Below are 20,499 nucleotides of genomic sequence, written 5' to 3' on the forward strand. Positions count from 1 at the left end.
ATAGGGTGCGCAGATCGTGCGCTAGTTGCGCTTTGACCTGCGCTGCGCACTTTTGACGGTGCGCCGTGTGCGCCAAAATCCGAAAAGTTCGATTTTGGCGCACACGGCGCACCGTCAAAAGTGCGCAGCGCAGGTCAAAGCGCAACTAGCGCACGGCCTGCGCACGATCTGCGCACCCGATGCTAAAGATAGGGTGCGCCGATTGCAGGCGCCGCTGTCCGCTAGGAGGCGGCGCTACAAGCAAGGGGCGGGCACGCCGGGCAGAGAGACGGCTCGGGGGCGGAGCTACCCCCGGCCGTGCGTGCGCTTAAAAAGCGCTAATGTGAAACCAGCCTAAGAAAGGGGGTAACTTTCTACAGCATGGTCGGATCAGGAAATGAGAGGTACCAGTGAGTGCGGTTTGTTTTGCTTGTCGTGTGGAGAGCAAACATGGTCCCATTGGGTCGCTGTGGAGGGCCATCCTCTATATCTCAGGTCCCAGCGCCCTCACCGACTCAGGAGCCACACTGCCAGATGCGCGATTTCCTCAGGGTCACTCGGATATTTCCATGAGTCCATAACTCGCAAGATGTGCTCATAATCCTTGATCCTAGGATGGAGCCGGAGCGACTGGGACACACAATGGATGTGTATTCCTGTGTCTGGCTGACAGGTATATTGTAATTAAAGCCCTCAGGCATTTTCCTGCCCCATGCTGGCACGGCACCTTACCTAAGCTTTGAAGTTCTGTTTTGGGCCTTATCTCATTATCCTACTAAAAGGCCATGCTACTCAACATTGGAGCACTAATTCCTGCTTTATTCACTATGCACACAAGCCCGGGGGGGGGGGGTAGGAGCAGTTGGCTGCCTGCAATTCTGGTGAACTCAGACCAAAATGGATGCCAAGCTGAGACATGAGGCCCCATATCTAAGATGGCAGCTGCTCCTATATATTTTCTTAAAGGGAACCTGTCACATCATTTCTAGCATCTAAACTGTCCCCAGTTTGTTAGTGATGCAATCTGCATCACTAAGGGTGGTCTCACATTTGCATTTAAGGCCGCAGCGTCGGCCTGCGCACGGCTGCCGCTAAGCCCCGCCAGTAGCTCCGCCTATGGGCGCATGACGCTGCATGAGTCCCCTATCTTTAGCACTGGGGACGCAGACATGCGTTTTGCGGCGCATGCGTCCGTTTGACGCTGTGCCGACCAGCGCCAAATGCATGCAATTTGGTGCGCTCTGCGCAGCATCAAAAGGACGCATACGCCGCCAAACGCATACCTGCGCACGGCCTGCGTCCCCAGTGCTAAAGATAGGGGACGCAGGACGCATGCAGCGTCATGCGCCCGTAGGCGGAGCTACTGGCGGAGGCAGGGCTTCGCAGCGGCCGTGCGCAGGCCAACGCTGCGGCCTTAAACACAAGTGTGAAACCACCCTAAGGGTATTTTCCCATGGTCAGTAAGCGATGCGGACTGGAGGCTTCGTACAGCCTCAGAGTCCAGATGTTACAGCAAAGTGGAGGGGATTTTATGAAATCCCATATCCACTATGCTTGCAGGGACGCCTCTGGCTTTCCTGCGTAACCGGACATGCGGTGCGTCTTTCTAGACCACAGCATGTCTATCTTGTGGAGACGCTCAGACTCTGCAAGATAAATATCACCGTCCTATGTATATTATGCGGTGATTCCGTAACCATCTCCAAAAATAACTTTGTATAGTACATTCTTAATCATAAGGGTGGTCTTCATTTTATTTCAGTCACGGTCTCATCATAATGTCATCACCCATGCACTCTGATCTTCTAGGGTGACACAGTCAAGGGAATCTGCTCTAAAATGACACTTGCGCAGTGTCGAGCGGCTCCCTGCTCAGTCACAAAGTTATTTTTTGAGAGAATTACGGTGCCGTTTTGATTGAAAACAACGTGATACGGTGGTTTCACATTAGCGTTTCAGCCGCTAAGTCCCTGCCGTGCCTCCTCCGGTAGCTCCGCCTACGGGCGCATGACGCTGCATGTGTCCTGCATCCCCCATCACTGGGGACGCAGGCCGTGAGCACTGCAGTATGCGTTTGGCTGCGCATGCGTCCTTTTGACGGTGCGCCGACAAGCGCCAAACGCAACCTGTTGCAATTTGGTTGCGCTCGGTGCACCGTCAAAAGGGCGCATGCACCTCCAAACGCATACTGCGCACGGCCTGCGTCCCCAGTGATAGAGATAGGGGATGCAGGACGCATGGAGCGTCATACGCCCGTAGGCGGAGCTACCGGAGGAGGCGTGGCAGGGGGCTTAGCAACGGCCATGTGCAGGCAGTCGCTGCGCCCTGAAATGCTAATGTAAAACCACCCTTAGTGATGCACGTTGCATCACTAACACACTGGGGACAATGTGCATCACTAACACTGTTTCAAATCAAAACTGCACCATAATCCTCTTTCTTTCAGTCCAGGACTCGTTAATAGGGTCAACACCCACACTCTGATGCTTCAGGGTGCGCCAACGTCACGGTAATCTGCTCTAAAATCCAACACATGAGCAATGAAGAGCGGCTTCTAGCACATGCACACTGACTCAGTGTACGTACCCAGCGCATGCACACAGTCAGTGAAGCTGGAGTCTGAGTCACAGGCTCTGTGACCATGCAAGCCTGGGATTTTAGGGCAGATTGATCTTCCAGGGTGCAACAAAGTCAAGGGAAAGTGGGTGTGCATTCACCATATGATGAGCCCATAACTGAAATGAACTGAAGCCCGCCCCTATGACTGAATGAGAAGGTACTATATAACTATACAAAGTTATTTTTGGAGATGTTATGGTGCCATTTTGATTGAAAAACTGGGGACAGTTTAGTAGCTAGAAATGACATAACTGACCATTAGCACACGTAGTACTATTTTATGAAGGGCTCCTTGTTTATGCAAACGAAGGGGGGGGGGGGGGGGGGGGATGTGACACTTCCCTTATGACTTTCATATATGCTTAACATTAGAGATGGGTGAATCAATTCCCAGAAATGCTTTCTATCGGCAAGGTCAGTGATCTGTGACCACTGGATACGATCCCTGCAAATTTCCTTACCGCCCTGCACTCTTGTGATTAGCCAGGCCGGTGCGTCCATCATGCTGCAATGAAGACATCGCTCCAACTCAGCTATAAGAGTTGAGAATGCAGGAAGGTAAGGCGATTCACCGGACTCCTGTCCAGCAGAGACAGATGGCTGACCGACTGGAGTCCTGTGAATCAATTCTCTCATCTCTAATTAATATGGCAGTAGGGTGTACTAATAGTAAAATCCCTTTAAGGAAAATGTCTACACAGCGGAGCTATAGATGAGCCCCATACACGGCTATCAATGTACACAACTGCATGATATAGTCAGCATACAGGTCCAAGAATTTGCTCATGGCATGCATTTCAGGCTTTTGCAAACTGCTCCCACCCCCAGGAACATTAATAAAGATACTTAAGTGTTTAACAAGCCAACAGTAAGTGCTGCATAAGACATCTAGCATAACTAGGAATCAGTCTGCACAACAGTGCTACATCATGAAGAACTGCTGTGAACCATACATGAATTTATTTGTGCAGCTGTCTACCCTGCCACGCTCTCGCTTTCCTGGAGGCCATTTTGTTATTGGGGGGGGGATATGCACGCTGCCATGAATCACAGTTGTGTGTGCTATGCATTCCTGCCAGTGGGGACAGTGCGTGCACACACACCTCTCATGGGCTAATTTTAACCCCTTAGGCAAGGACCAAAAGAAGAGGGTTACTACTCACCATGTGCGGAGGATGCTGAGCGCTGGGTACGTTGGATTCTTGAAAAAAGGTACTGAGAGCAGTCTAAAACAGAGAAAAAAAACTTGCATTAGACCCTTTATGTAGCAAAGGGTGGTCACCCAACACGTGGAAATAAATATGCCATAAGCCAAATACACAACCCACTAAAACTGAGGCATGTATCCCCTGAATTGCATGTATGTACAATACAAAGGCCAGCTCCGTGTGCACATATAGGAGGTAGGATGACAGGTCAGCAAACACAACACTGTGGAAGGAACATTAACCCAGATTTGTCTTGTGGATGGCAATGACATCACTCCCCCGGCATGAGAAACAGGAAGGGAGCGTTCAAACACCTCCGACAAAATAATGATGGCAGTCATTAGGAAGGGAAGCTTGGCACTAATACACATTAGATAGTTTCCCCCCCCCCCCCCCAGGTACACACAAAGCTATTTTTATCCAAAAAGTTAAAAACAATTACTGCATGTACTAAAAAAAAAAAAGCAAAGCTTCATTTTGCGATTTAGGACTGGCAGGCGACTTACTTTTCAGGTATTGCAGTGCTGCAAATTACATTGTGGGAGGCATTCACAGCATGCTGATCACAGGAAAATCTACTACAGCAGCCGCAAGACAATAGAGAAGCGCCAGGTATGTATTCACACATTGATCGGGGTAACACTAAATGGGAGCCCTTTGTCCCCAATGTACACTGTTGTGCAGTGGTGTGTAATCCTCAGTCAGGATAGCAGACAACACAAAGCTGCCGACGGGAAGTGTGCACACACTGTGTGTAAACAAACATACAAGGTGTGCCATGACAGCGCAAGAGAACAGTTCTTATCCCCATGGACATGTAGTAATAGTATATGTCAACTGTATGGATAAAAATAATACATTTGTCTGGCACACAGCGAGTGCTTGTTATGCAACATATGCAGAACGCACAGAGGAAGGAAAGCCGCCCTGCCCCCTTCTACTCCATGTATCATTGTAAACAATGACCCTCACATACTCCCCTAACACCACAATACACATCGCACCCCCTAATTGTGCGGGCACACAAAGGAAATCCAACAAGGTAGCTGTGCCTAAATATATACACACACCAGTATATATGCCTGTGTTCAGCAGAACGAGGCGGAGACACCACTGACAACAACAATGAGGGTTAACCCTTTCACCACCCAAGAGTCACACTGCGGAATTCACAAGAAAGCAGCAATGGCAATATATTCTATATATGGGACTTTTATCAAGTGCAAGTGTGGAACACAACAACAAAAAACAAAACAAAACACAGTATTCTATAGGAAAGCTAAAAGGTCTTGAAGCAATTCAGTAATGTTTATCAAACAAAGATAACAAAAAAGGGAGCAACGAATCTGAATGAGCACGATCCTGCGACATACCCATCAGGTCTGCACAATGCACGGCTATCCTATAGATTCCTAAAGCCTCAAATTGGGAAATCAGAAATAAACAATTGTCAAAAAAATCCTCAATGCTGACAGGTTCACAATGACTTCAGCATTTCCCGAGAAAGATATTCATCATTTATAGTAAATCAAGCCAAAGATAGAATGGGAAAATGGTTCCTGTATATCACATATAATAAACCCTAATTTGTGTGTTCTAGATTGGTCTACATAGATGTATGTTACTATCATTAACAAGAAAGCTTCCCCGTCCTCAGCACATGGCATAGTAATATATAGCAGCACTGCGCATCGGAACCACAGAAAACTAACACCTGGTGTGTGGCCATTTATATTATTCGTGAAGATTACCGTATCTAGTATGTACAAAAACAGGGACAAGAGAGGGTATTCCGCTTAACGGCAAATATATCAAAATAAACCAAAATATAATTTGCACGTACATATAGCGGACCAACATTGGCAAAACAAATATATCTTTTATAACCAATATCGTGTGTGTATTTATATATGTTATATACACACACACAATCTCATGTGATTATTTTGATTACCCCATTTACTGTTATTCTATTTCCATTTCATTTAACCCCTCAGTAGCCATGTGCAATAACCCATATTCCAGATCCCACTGCCATAAACCATCTCCTGACAGTTGTCCAGGGTAGTTATATTCTGGGCACAGAGCGCAGGCAAGGCTATATGATGGATACAATTACCGTGCTTATAAATAGATCCAGTGGTCACATGGTTTTTCTGTCACCAACCCCCCCCTTCTATAGGATTTTGGTGAATGGTTTAGTTGCTATGTTTTGCTTAAAAACCTGTCTGGCAACCCAACAAACCTCTCCAGCAATACACAAGGAGAGATGTCCAGAGTAGAACGGGCCCATACAGGGGTCCGGCACGTATACCGTGCGATATGCATATTCCCATAGACCCAACTGCCAGCCTACGGACCACTGATCACAATGACATGACAGGGTATTGTTATATCCAATTACTGGATTTATAGACAGCCTTGTAGATTTTACTGTTGTAAGAGTAAACATTAAATGCTCCACCATGTCTTCCACCAGCACTTCTCCTATTGTGTACAGTAAACAAGACCACGGCCTGAGAACGCAGTAGAAGCAGCCGTGCACCACAGGCCGCAGTACACAGGCGGCATAGAAAAGGAATAGACTCCCAACAGAGCAACATTTCTCCATACAGTCTGTAGAATTTGTGTAGGCCCATGCTGTTCCTCCAAGGATGACCGTCACCCCTAGAAATCTCTAGAACAGGGTTCAGCAGCCAACACTCCACAACTACACCACCCAGCATTCCCGACAAGCAACAGGAGCGAAGTGTCAAAGGTTTGCAGATCCCTTTTCTAGAGAGCCAACTTACCCAACTACTGGCCTAATCATTTTAAAGGGTAGGTTCACTTTAAGAATCAAATGACTGTTGCATATTAGGTCACTGCATGAAAAGCAATCCCACAATGGATGTCTATTGGCAATCCTGACATTCATATATAAGGAGGGGTGTAGGATGTGCGGATTTTGGGGTCTCTGCTTTGCAGAATACAGGCTTCTGTACAGTGACCTGTACACTGTTCATACTCCCAGAATAGAATATTAAGGTGCTGCTATACAGCGGTCCCCAATACCAGGGGTGATCCTACAGAGTAAGAAAAGCTCGGCCTCGCGCCGCCTGGGCTGCACGACCGCACCCACGCCGGCCTCGCGCCGCCTGGGCTGCACGACCGCACCCACGCCGGCCTCGCGCCGCCTGGGCTGCACGACCGCACCCACGCCGGCCTCGCGCCGCCTGGGCTGCACGACCGCACCCACGCCGGCCTCGCGCCGCCTGGGCTGCACGACCGCACCCACGCCGGCCTCGCGCCGCCTGGGCTGCACGACCGCACCCACGCCGGCCTCGCGCCGCCTGGGCTGCACGACCGTACCCACGCCGGCCTCGCCGCCTGGGCGGTGGGCTCGTACCCACGCCGGCCTCGCCGCCTGGGCGGTGGGCTCGTACCCACGCCGGCCTCGCCGCCTGGGCGGTGGGCTCGTACCCACGCCGGCCTCGCCGCCTGGGCGGTGGGCTCGTACCCACGCCGGCCTCGCCGCCTGGGCGGTGGGCTCGTACCCACGCCGGCCTCGCCGCCTGGGCGGTGGGCTCGTACCCACGCCGGCCTCGCCGCCTGGGCGGTGGGCTCGTACCCACGCCGGCCTCGCCGCCTGGGCGGTGGGCTCGTACCCACGCCGGCCTCGCCGCCTGGGCGGTGGGCTCGTACCCACGCCGGCCTCGCCGCCTGGGCGGTGGGCTCGTACCCACGCCGGCCTCGCCGCCTGGGCGGTGGGCTCGTACCCACGCCGGCCTCGCCGCCTGGGCTGTACGATCGCACCCACGTTGGCCTGGGCTGTTATGGCAGTGTGGGAATAGCAATACTGGGCCATGGGCTGTGGGTGGTAGCACTCAGCAGGACTGTCTCTGCCTGCAAACTATAGACTGTGCGACAAATGGGATTCACATGTATGTGAACAGGCCCAACGGATACCTCAGGAGATCAGGTAGTCAATAGCAACCGTGTGCGGCTCCCAGCGAGGCCCTGGCGTGCACGGCGTGCTGCTGTGTACACTGCGCGTGTGTATAAACATGGTGTGAGCCGTCTCACCTCAAACTGCCAGTTTGTCGCCTGCAGTAGCTGCTTTGCCTGGTCCGCCGCGCACCCTGCAGCCAGCACGAACTGATTAATCATGACCTGATGCCGCAATTCCTCCATGTTCATCGACATCTCGGGCCCACTCCGCACTCCCCGCCCGGCAGCCTCGTTATGTCCTTAACCACAGGACCCGGCGCGTCACCCACCGTAGGGTGGGGCCACTCGATAAACCGTGTATGCTCATTGGAAGAAAGACCTATCACTCCGCATCGCTTCACTCAGTCACTCGGCCGGCTATTGGCTGATATGCTTGTTTTGGCTGTCCCCGCTTGATGATTGGTGGAATTCACTAAGCCAGTGTTGTACTCGCCCTTTTTGATGTTTTGGGTCGTGTTGATTGGCTGGCCTCTTGTGTTGACGAGCGCAGAGACAGTCATGCCTTTCGCTGATTGGTCCGGAAGAACTGAGCAGACCGGGTCGCTGCTGATTGGCCCTCGCAGTAGAGTTTGAACACGGGGCTAGGAGGCTTCGGTTTATCTGATTGGACGGCGAGTGCCCGTATGTGACAACAGGGAAATGTGGCCAAGTTCATTGAGGACTTTGTGAGGGTGAAAGGCCGTGGGGACGCTGCGTGTGTGCGAGCATGGAGGCCTGTACTGAGGCGGCCGCCTGAAGCCCGTGCACTGCCGTCACCAGCACCGCCTCACTATGTCCAGACATTATAGGGGGCGCCACGTGTGCTAACGGAAACTAAACGCTCGTGTATGTGGTGAGAGGCTGTGAGGAAAGTGCAGGAGAATGGTGGACTTAGCACTGACGTGTGTGCAGGGACTTATTCCCACTTCTTGGGTAATGCTATATAGTAAGGACGGGATGATGCTGGAAAGTGTAAACTGCTTAGGCCTCTTTCACACTTCCGTTTTTCTCCATCAGTCAAAATCCGCCGTTTTGCAAAAAAAAAAACGGATCTGCCATTTTTCTTGGCGGATCCGTTTTTCTTCCCATTGACTTGCATTATCGGCGGATCCGTTTTTTAAAGGATCCACCAAAATTTTGGCGTCCGCGGACAGGACAGACAAACATTTTTTTGGTGGCCGGATCCGCATTTGTACACTGCGCATGCCCGGAAGAATTAACCCTAAATCCAGTTATGGCGGCTGATAAAAAAAATTCCCCCTCTCTCTCTCTCCCTCTCCCACTCTCTCCCCCTCTCTCTCCCACTCTCTCCCTCTCTCTCTCTCTCTCCCCCTATCTCTCTCCCTCTCCTTTTTTCCGGGCACGGGTTCCTTTAAAATTCAGCCTTCGCCGGATCCGTCTGAACAACGGTCCGGTGCCACACGTTCTTGTCAGTCCGCCGACAGATCCGTTTTCCGCCATTTTGGCGGTTAACAACTGATCTGAAAGACGGATGTGTGAAACAGGCCTTATCAGGATTGTTACCATTGTTACTATATGGGCATACATCAATAAACCCTATAAAATAGAAAAACAGTAGAGTACAATATTCTGTGGCATCAGCATGGCACCCAGAGCGTACGGAGATGTGCCGGATATGGCGTCCATTACAGGCGTCCGTCTGGGCACAACCCACTGCACCATGTTACTGGCTGCTGATCGGTGGGGTCTCAGCGGTGGCAGCCACAGATCCAACCAGTATCACTGATCCGGGGGCTAGGTAAGGATTGAGATAGAAGAGGATAGCCCTTAAGTAGTCTGTCAGCGCTGGAGGTAGGAGAGGGGAGAAATGCTCAAGGCCAGTGTAGGTGAGATTAGGTTCCTGCAGATGTCCTATATTAGTTTTCAGAAAGAGAAAAAGACAGTAGGGAGAGAGAAAGAGACAAAGAAAGGAAGAAAGAGGCTTGAGAGAAAAAGAAACGAGAGAGAAGAGGAGGGAGAGAAAAAGAAAGAGAAGAGACAGGAGAGAGAAGAAAGAGAAGAGGGAGAGAAAAAGAAAGGAGAGAGAAGAAGAGACAGGAGAGAAGAAGAAAGAGGAGGGATAGAAAAAGAAAGACTGGAGAAAGAAGAAACAGGAGAGAGAGGAAGAGACAGGAGAGAAAAAGAAGAGAGAAGAAAGAGGAGGGAGAGAAAAAGCAAGACAGGAGGTAGAAGAGACAGAGAGAAGAAGAGACTGGAGAGAAGAAAGAGGAGAAAGAAGAAAGACAGGATAGAGAGAAGAGACGAGAGAGAAGAAGAGACAAGCAAAAGAGACAGGAGAGAAGAAGAAAGACAGGAGAGGGAAAAAGAGACAGGAGAGAAGAAAGACAGGAGGGAGAGAAGAGAGAAAAAGAAAGGAGAGAAGAAAGACAGGAGGGAGAGAAGAGAGTAAAAGAAAGACAGGAGAGAGAGAAGGGACAGGAGAGAGAAAAAGAGACAGGAGAGAGAAAGAAAGGCTCAGGAGAGGCCTGCAGATTAGCACTCTATCTACAGGTAAATCGCGTTTCTGGAAGTGACGGGTTCCCCCTGAGAGCTGATCTATGTTGCTCCATCCACAGGCCGCATGTAAATCAGCCATATAACTGAAATACTGCAGCGTTTCAGAGAAAAACATGATTTAATAGGGGACCTAGCTGCACAGGAGACTAGTCGGACAGGTGGGTATCCGGTGGCTTCTCCCCGCTGCCATCTTTCGGACAGCATGTGTCAGCTGCTAGGTTCCCTTAGGCTGTGTGCACATGATGCCATGAAGAGTTCTTGGTGAGTTTTTGACACTGTGTATTTTCATTGCATCAAAAGCGCAGCGTCCTACAGTTCCAGTAAAGGGGATGGAATATATAGTAATCTGCCTACTGTGCTTTTTTTACTCTCCGTGCGTGTTTCATGTCTACTTCGTGTCAATTTCTCTTGCGGATACGCTGGATTCTCGGTGCAATTTTTGTCCATAGACTGTCATTAGATGTGGAAAATCCATAGGTATAAATTGCACATGCATATATAGAGGCTGAAACGCATCAAAAACGCATGTAATCTGCACATTGAACAGAGCTGTTTAATGGTTACATGTGGCTCCAAATAGATCAGTGGGGGCCTTATGTCGACCCTCCTCAACTGATCTCATATTGTAGGTAGTTCATCTATACTTTATGCCCAGAGAATCACTTTAATTACAGGGCAAAATAATAATCACACAATCTTTCTGTGAAAAATACCAGTCTGACTGATGTTATTGCTATCCTTTATGCTGTGTGAATACTGGCAAAGGAGCTGTCAGTTAAGCAGCAGCAGTAGGAGGCGGCAGCGCTGACCAGGGAATAGAGCTGGAGTGACAGAGGCGTCAAATCTTCATTTCAATTCAAACACTGATTTCTCTGTAATGGAGGAGTGGACTGACCATGTAAAGTAGTGATGGGAAGTTCGGCTCTTTTTGGTGATTAGCTCCGCTCACCATAAAGAGCCGGCTCTTTTAGCTCTTTATACGGCTCTTTTTTGAAATAGAAATCCGTTTTCCACAGTCATCGTTCTAGGTCTTTGCCTGTGAAGTGAGGGCCTCATTCTCCCCCTGTGTGACGCAGTGTAGACTGTTATTCAGCATTGCTGCTTCCTCAGATTGTCAGCTCTTGTGGTCAGGCCCCGGCTCCTCCTCGGTTGTAGTCTTAACATGTATTGTGGCATTTTTTGTTAATGTCCTTTGTGAATTAGTAAGTGCTGTGATATGTGTTGGTGCACCTGATGCATCCTGATCCTGATGCAAACGCAGGTCCGTGCGTCCCTATGTTAAGTATAGGGATCTAATCTGGATCAGGATGCATCAGGATTGCTACACATCACAACGCACCGTACCAAAACACTAGTGGGCTGTATCATACCATGCTGGGGGGGCTATATACCATGCTGGGGGGGGCTATATACCATGCTGGGCTGTATTATACCATGCTGAGGGACTATGTACCATGCTGGGCTGTATTATACCATGCTGGGGGGCTATATACCATGCTGGGCTGTATTTTACCATGCTGGGGGGCTATATACCATGCTGGGCTGTATTATACTATGCTGGGGGGGCTATATACCATGCTGGGCTGTATTATACCATGCTAGGGGGGCTATATACCATGCTGGGCTGTATTATACCATGCTGGGGGGCTATATACCATGCTGGGCTGTATTATACCATGCTGGGGGGCTATATACCATGCTGGGCTGTATCATACCATGCTGGGGGGGCTATATACCATGCTGGGGGCTATATACCAAGCTGTGCTGTATTATACCATGCTGGGGGGGGGGCTATATACCATGCTGGGCTGTATCATACCATGCTGGGCTGTATTATACCATGCTGGGGGGCTATATACCATGCTGGGCTGTATTATACCATGCTGGGGGGGCTATATACCATGCTGGGCTGTATTATACCATGCTGGGGGCTATATACCATGCTGGGCTGTACTATACCATGCTGGGGGGCTATATACCATGCTGGGCTGTATTATACCATGCTGGGGGGGCTATATACCATGCTGGGCTGTATTATACCATGCTGGAGGGCTATATACCATGCTGGGCTGTATTATACCATGCTAGGGGGCTATATACCATGCTGGGATGTATTATACCATGCTGGGGGGGCTATATACCATTCTGGGCTGTATTATACCATGCTGGGGGGCTATATACCATGCTGGGCTGTATTATACCATGCGGGGGGGGCTATACACCATGCTGGGCTGTATTATACCATGCTGGGGGGCTATATACCAAGCTGTGCTGTATTATACCATGCTGGGGGGGTTATATACCATGCTGGGCTGTATTATACCATGCTGGGGGCTATATACCATGCTGGGCTGTATTATACCGTGCTGGAGGGGCTATATACCATGCTGGGCTGTATTATACCATGCTGGGCTGTATTATACCATGCTGGGGGGGCTATATACCATGCTGGGCTGTATTATACCATGCTGGGGGGCTATATACCATGCTGGGCTGTATTGTACCATGCTGGGGGGCTATATACCATGCTGGGCTGTATTATACCATGCTGGGGGGCTATATACCATGCTGGGCTGTATTGTACCATGCTGGGGGAGCTATATACCATGCTGGGCTGTATTGTACCATGCTGGGGGGCTATATACCATGCGGGGCTGTATTATACCATGCTGGGTTGTATTATACCATTCTGGGGGGGCCATATACCATGCTGGGCTGTATTATACCATAGTGGGCTATATACCATGGTGGGTTTTATACCATGTGTTGCTGGGCTATACACTATGCGGCTGGCTGTGTTATATACCATGGGGTACATTTTACATTTTATTCTATAAGGGGAGGCTGTGTTATATAATATGGGGGGGGCTACATTATATTCTATGGGGAGGTGGGCTGTATTATATTCTATTTGGGGCTACATTATATTCTATAGGGGGGCTGTATTATATTTATTAAATTCTATGGGGGCTGCATTATATTCTATGGAGGGGCTACATTATACTATATAAGGGGCTGCATTATATCCTATGAGGGGGTTGCCATATATTCTATGGAGGGGCTGCATTATACTATATGGGGGGGACTGCATTATATTCTATGGGGGGTTACATTATATTATATATGTTGTCCTGGATCTGTGCTCCATAGAGCTCCTTGTTAATTCCAGACGTGTAGCCGCGGATCCGTGCGTCTCCCTGTGCCTGCGTGTTTTTCAGATGACACAGAACTGCAACAAGTTGCGTTTTTGTGCATCTGATAAAATATGCAGACATGCGGATCTGTGGGAAAACGGTGACATCTGGATGCACACGCAAGTCCCATCCGTCACCCCTGAAAGTCAATGGAGATGACAACGAATCCGTGTGCAGCCATTTTCACACGGATTGCAAAATATGCAAGTGTGAAACCAGCTTACCCTATATAATGATTGAGGCTGGACTTAGATCTCTCCACAGGTTTTACCTAAATCACTTTATATTACTTCATAGAATGGTAGAGTTGGAAGGGATCTCCTGGGCCGTCTGGTCCAACCCCCTGCTCAAAGCAGGATTCGCTAAATCATCCCAGTCAGATGTCTGTCCAGCCTCTGTTTGAAGACTTCCATTGAAGGAGAACTCACCACCTCTCGTGGCAGCCTGTTCCACTCATTGATCACTCTAACTGTGAAAAAGTTTTTTCTAATATCTAATCTGTGTCTCCTCCCATTCAGTTTCATCCCATTGCTTCAAGTCTTTCCTTATGCAAATGAGAATAAAGTTGATCCTTCTACCCTTAGGGCTCATACTCACTAGCGAGAGACTTGGACGATTCCTGTGCGAGTCTCACGCATGGAAACCTGGCACTGCCGCCGGCACTGGGACCGGAGGGGGCGGCTGCATAGAAGTACATGTAGCCACAAGCTCCGGTCCGAGTGCTGGTGGCAGTGCCAGGTTTTCATGCGTGAGACTTACACGAGAATCACGTGCGTCTCACAAGTGAGTGTAAGCCGTTAGCAGCAACAACTGGCGTCGTCTGTCCTCCTCCCTGTAGTGTTGTCCTGAATCCTCCTGGCCCTGCGTTCAACGGGATCGTTACATAGCGGCACTAACACTGTAACGGATGAGTTAACGCCCCCATTGGCCGCAATGCTACTAACGCATCCAAAATCGGCATGATGCGTTACTTCATGGCGCCCCCAACAAATGCTGCAGACCGCGTTCCAGGGTGCGTCATGAAGTAACGCATCATGCCGATTTTGGATGCGTTAGTAGCATTGCGGCCAATGGGGGCGTTAACTCATCCGTTACAGCGTTAGTGCCGCTATGTAACGATCCCGTTGAACGCAGCGCCATAAACGCAATGTGAACCTGGCTTATCACTATGAGAAGATGATATACCAAACAATGTGCTGAGCCACTCCTCCTGCACATACCATATACTGTATGTATACGCCATGGATGAGGGGCCAGGAAAATGGATCTTTATTTGGGACTAAATAAATAATCTTTATTTTTATATAGCGCTAACATAGGGCATAGGGCAGCACGGTGGCTCAGTGGTTAGCACTGCAGCCTTGCAGCGCTGGGGTCCTGGGTTCGAATCCCACCAAGGACAACATCTGCAAGGAGTTTGTATGTTCTCCCCGTATTTGCGTGGGTTTCCTCCGGGTACTCCGGTTTCCTCCCACACTTTAAAGACATACTGATAGGGAATTTAGATTGTGAGCCTCATCGGGGACAGTGATGATAATGTGTGCAAACTGTGAAGCGCTGCGGAATATGTTAATAATAATAATCTTTATTTTTATATAGCGCTAACATATTCCGCAGCGCTTTACAGTTTGCACACATCATCATCACTGTCCCCGATGGGCTCACAATCTAAATTCCCTATCAGTATGTCTTTGGAATGTGGGAGGAAACCGGAGTGCCCGGAGGAAACCCACGCAAACACGGGGAGAACATACAAACTCCTTGCAGATGTTGTCCTTGGTGGGATTCGAACCCAGGACCCGCTAACCACTGAGCCACCGTAAAGGTAACGTCATTGCAGATGATGATGATGACAAACAATGTGCGTCCCTCCTCTTACACATAGTCTCACACCATATATGCCATGGAGGAACTGGCAGGATATATTTGGGACTGAAGGGTTAACTCACGTGCATTTATTCACATCTCCTCCCCCCCAGATGAGTCACAGTCAGGCTTCACTGCTTCCAGGCGCCAGAGAAAAAAAAAAAAACAGCTCGTTCACCCTGCAGAGCCGGCTCATTTCGTTCACAGCAGGGAGCCGGCTCTTTGTATCGGATCGTTCACGAACGACACATCACTAATGTAAAGGTATTTCTGGACTTGTCTGTGAAATAGCTACATGTGCATATACATAGTTTAGGGTGTGAAATCCTGCTGACAGATTCCCTTTAAGCAGAAGTGATTAGAGCTTTTTTATACAGGGGTTTCCTGCTCAAAAGTTAAATTTACAGATGTTAGAGCTCCTGAGTGCAGGGAGTGGACCTCAGGGGTGAGTATAGCTTCTGTTATTTTACCCTCTCAGGTCCCCACTGAGAGATGTCACATTTGAGCAGAGAACCTCTTTATCTTCCATTTCAATTACTATTAGATTCTTATCACCCATAATTTCAGTTTGTCATCCAGTCGCACATGTATACTGTACAGGACCATGTTTTCAAAGAAATACTGTTGCTTCCCAGAATGTAAATAATAATAATAATCTATATTTATATAGCGCCAACATATTCTGCAGCGCTTTACAGTTTAACAGTTTCAAACACAAGTCAAAAGTAACAACTTTAACAATAATACAATGATTTATTTTGCTTTAAACAACCCTGCTCGTGAGAGCTTACAATCTACAATGAGGTAGGTGAGATACAAAGTACAGGTGTGTATTTACAGTGATATATTTACAATGATGGACCAGCCATCTTGAGGGAGTGGGGGATAGTGAATGGGCTACACATGCACACTTAGGGTACCGTTACACTACACGACGCACCAGCGATCCCAACAACGATACTACCTGGTAAGGATCGCTGGTATGTCGCTAAATGGTCGCTAGTAAGCGGTCCGACAGATCTACTCAGCAACGCAGCAACGATCCGGCGATCCGTATAACGACCTCGGCGGTCGTTGGGACCTTGTCACGCAGCAGCTATTCTGACGACTCCCCCCTGCGTCCCTGAGTTCTGAGTCGCCAACGAGGTCGCTCGTCGGCGTCAAACACAAAAATGCATGCTGGCCAGTGGGACACCAACGATCAAAAATTGACAGATTAAATGCACAAAGTAACCTTTTTTTCCTTTGGCTGTGTGCCAAGGTTTGGTTTTTGCCCCCAGTGGCCATTAGGATTATTGCACTATGGTGTTGGACCCGGTCGGAGGAAAAGATGCACGCAGGTGGTGGGCTCTATTGCTGGGAGCATAAGCAACAGAGCAAAGCGGTGTTCGCCTGTTTTGTCTCTTTTCCTTATGTGTGTTTAGTGCAGTGGTGGGATTAGTTTCCACACCGTCCTCTTCACTAGTGCGGGTTTAGGTGGAGGGCGAGCTAAGGTTTAAAGGTATCCTGAGCGGCGCCCAGTGCAGAACCGGCCTAGGGAACGCTAGGAGTGTAGAGACACTGACTTGGGAGTGCAGGAGGTCTCCACATCCCCATTCCCTATCGCAGGGCCACCATTGTTACCCAGCTTTTCCCTTATTGTTTAAATTCACCTTACTGGAGGCGGGGTTTCCAGATTTGCATTACCTAAATTTGCCTGTTGGAGGTGGCATATCCAGCTGCAAGTGTTATTATTTAAATTCGCCCAACTGGAGGTGGTGTATCCAGTGTCACACGTGTCACCTAAATCCACCCTGCTGGGGGCTGTTAGGCGTCGGATTTCTGTCGCTGCACAGCGAGAATCCCGAGCCTTACTTCCAGCGGTCTCCCATTCCTGTCCAGCCACAGAGGAGGTTGCTCAGCAAACTGGTCAGTCCAGCCGCTTTGCTCAGACCAGCTCCGTGGGTTTGCTTGCTGCTGCCACCTCTGGCACAGCTATGGCAATACATGCTGCTCAGCAGCGAGATTCTCCATGTCGGGCCACTGGGCATGCCCGTGGAGTGATCTCCCATTGGAGATCGAAGGTCACGTGCTCAGGTCCTGCTCCTGTTCAGATTGGCCCATCCGAGAAGCCAGGCAGGTCCCGGACGCTCGCGGCTATAAAAGGTTCGCATGGCCGCTCGGCCATGCGCTAGGATATGACTGGATTTACAGACTATGTGGAGTGAGTGATGTATGCACGTAAGATTGTCTCTGGTGAATGACTCATTAAGAAACCCCTACTCTTGCTACGCATGTGTTGTACAGCCTAGCCTGCTAGCGCCCAGGCTTAGGCGTAGGTAGGTCAGTGGTTGAGTCGCATTTGTCCTCACCAGGGACTCGGCACGCCTCAGTGCGCGTGATTCATTGCCAGCGTCTATAGCGGCGTTCGCGGCAGCGATGCTGCACGCTCAGTGGGCCTAGAAGGACTCTATCCCCGTGTCCTTGGGGTAGAGTTCTGTGGCCGTACACTGTGCGCTCTTTTGGCCGGGCTCTGTGAGCTTAACAGGCTCCGGCATCTACATTCAGCGGTTGTGCAGCTCTGTGCATTAACAGAGTTCGTCCCTTTTCACATTGGGTGACATAACCCACGTGTGACTGGTTTCACACCACTAGATTCTCCCTCCATTATTTAGCAGCAGTGTACCACCTCTGCACGGTGGACCCCGGGCTGCGAACGCACCTACTATTATTTTATAATTTGGTGCGTTCCGCCAGCCCTAACAGGGGCGCTGTGTCCAGCCGTGCATGACCGTGACAAACACACTGACATGTGCAGAGACACATGAATTTTAATGTGTCTACGTGTGTCAGTGTCTCCGGTATGTGAGGAAACTCACTACATGTACGGGAGCCACTGACATGTGAAACCGGCTTCAGGCTGATAGACAGAAATGAGGGAGGAGATATAATGGGGTGCCACACCGTGGAGAGCTTTGTGGATGAGAACAAGTACTTTGAATTGGATCCTACTGTATAAAGAATGGGCAGCCAGTGTAACGACTGGGAAGAGCGGACGTGTCTGAGTACCGATTAGCCAGATGGATGACCCTGGCTGCAGCATTAAGGATGGACTGGAGAGGGTAAAGTCGAGTGATTGGGAGGCCAATTAATAGAGCGTTACAGTAGTCCAGGCGGGAGTGGATCAAGGCAACAGTGCTTTTTTTGGTTCCACGGTGAGAAAAGGGCGGATTCTAGAGATGTTCTTTACGTGTAAGTGGCAAGAGCAGGCAAGAGATTGTATATGGGAGGTGAAGGAGAGATTGGTGTCAAACATAACACCCAGACAGCGCGCCTGCTGCCGGGGTGTTATTATAGTGCCACCCACGGAGAGGGTAATGTCAGATTTAGGGAGGTTGGTAGAAGGCGGGAGTAGAAGTCCAGTTTTGGAAAGGTTGAGTTTCAGATAGAGAGCGGACATGATGTTAGAGACTGCAGACAGACAGTCACTGGCGTTCTTTAGTACAGCGGGGGTAAGGTCAGGGTATGACATGTATAGTTTTGTGTCATCAGCATAAGGATGGTACTGAAAGCCAAATCTGTAGAGAGAAGAGAAGGGGGCCAAGGACTGAGCCCTGAGGTACCCCAACAGTGAGAGGAAGAGGAGATGAAGTGAAGCCAGCAAACCAAACACTGAAGGAGCGGTCAGAAAGATAGGAAGAGAACCAGGAGAGGGCAGTGTCCTTAATGCCTAGTGACTGGAGCCTAGAGAGTAGGATGTGGTGGTCAACAGTGTGGAAAGCTGCAGAAAGGTCGAGGAGAATTTGCCAAAAGGCAACAAAAATCCCTATCTAAAGACCATAAAAATTAACTTTTAATTACTTATTTTAAAAGGAATGGAATATTAAAACCTTACATAGGTCAGTGTGTGCAAGGAGCAGATCAGGTACACCATTAGCTCTCATTGATCATAATATGGATCGTAGTACTTATCTCCTTAATCCCACTCATTGCTCTGTAGTTTTGGTTTATTGGTCTCTGGTGAAATATGTGGGAAGGCTTAGGGCACTTTTTAATTAGCATTTTTCAAAAGTGTATGGTTGGTTTGAAAGGGAATAAAGGCCCCGTTACACATAACGATGTCCCAGTCATCCCACCAACGATCCGACATGGATGGGATCGCTGGGACATCGTTAGACAGCCCCTCCAGCGATCAGGACCAGCGAGCACGCTGGTTCTAATGTAAACATCTGGTATCCAGGAGCCGTGGCTGGCCAGCGATGCGTGCTGGCCAGCGGGAGACCAGTGATCGAAAAATGGCCCAAGCCGATCGAGGACGATCAGCGATAACCGGCAGGGGGACTGGTTGCTAATCCCCGTCACACACAGCGATCTCGCTGGCGAGATCGCTGTGGTGTCACAAAATCAGCAATCTCGCTAGCGAGATCGCTGTGTGTGACGGGGCCTTAAGGTAGCAGCAGCACCAAGTAATCTCTATAAAGATGACGGTGGAGCCACTTCTGGAAAAAAGATTGTGTTCTTAAAATGGTTTCGCCATTAAAAAAAGGCTCGCCAGGTGCATTGGATATTTAATTATGGTTTGTTTTTTCTCCCCATGCCTTGTGCAAACACCTGTTTTTTTTGACCTTCCCATAACAATGGCACTTTCCAAGTCTCACTTTTATATGTAAATGAGAGCAGGAAAGAAAGACAGCTTCATTTGTATGCAAGAATTTAGAGAGATAGGTTGTATCACACCCATGTCTAGTGGGAACACTTTATGGTATACTTTGAAAAAAAAAGACTGCGGTCTCCATGAATAGAGATGGTTATGTTCATTGATGAATGGAGGTGTAGATTTGGGGTATCTATGAACAATTCATCAATGATCATCAACACCTTGTCATATTTTCTGTCTCTCCACTTAAAACCTATATAAAAGAGCAGAGCTGGCTCATCTTGGATTTTCACCAATTGATAGTGAAGGAGGGCACATTCTGAGGCTCTTAACCACAGACCACTTCTGTATTACACAACACTGGGCCAGCTTTCGGTTCAAGCTACTTTGTAGCTTCTGCTAAATTAGTAAAATTGAATTGCTGATGGATTAAACAATTGAACTCCTGGACCCTTAGTTAAAAAAATGATGCTATTAAGTAGTTCCAACCTTTGTTGGAAAAGCTCTATTT

At 49.0% G+C, this 20,499-nt stretch overlaps 1 protein-coding gene and 1 long non-coding RNA gene across 2 annotated transcripts in view; one reads left to right on the top strand and one right to left on the bottom strand.

Moving 5' to 3' along the window:
- UBALD2 (UBA like domain containing 2) overlaps positions 1 to 8,066 on the bottom strand; it is a 32,787-nt gene extending 24,721 nt beyond the window's left edge. The window contains exons 1-2 of the mRNA XM_073563173.1: positions 7,872 to 8,066; positions 3,762 to 3,824 (exon numbers count right to left, since the gene is read on the bottom strand). Coding sequence (XP_073419274.1) covers positions 3,762 to 3,824; positions 7,872 to 7,991 — 183 coding nt within the window. The 5' untranslated portion in view covers positions 7,992 to 8,066. The remainder of the gene's footprint in view (positions 1 to 3,761; positions 3,825 to 7,871) is intronic.
- Positions 8,067 to 17,456: 9,390 nt separating this feature from the next.
- LOC141075975 (uncharacterized) overlaps positions 17,457 to 20,499 on the top strand; it is a 50,602-nt gene continuing 47,559 nt past the window's right edge. Inside the window, exon 1 of the long non-coding RNA XR_012227382.1 lies at positions 17,457 to 17,555. This is a non-coding gene — a long non-coding RNA (uncharacterized lncRNA). The remainder of the gene's footprint in view (positions 17,556 to 20,499) is intronic.

Source organism: Dendrobates tinctorius, unplaced genomic scaffold (genome assembly GCF_039654945.1).
Source record: "Dendrobates tinctorius isolate UK_male_01 unplaced genomic scaffold, ASM3965494v1 ptg000383l, whole genome shotgun sequence".
Lineage (NCBI taxonomy): Eukaryota > Metazoa > Chordata > Amphibia > Anura > Dendrobatidae > Dendrobates > Dendrobates tinctorius.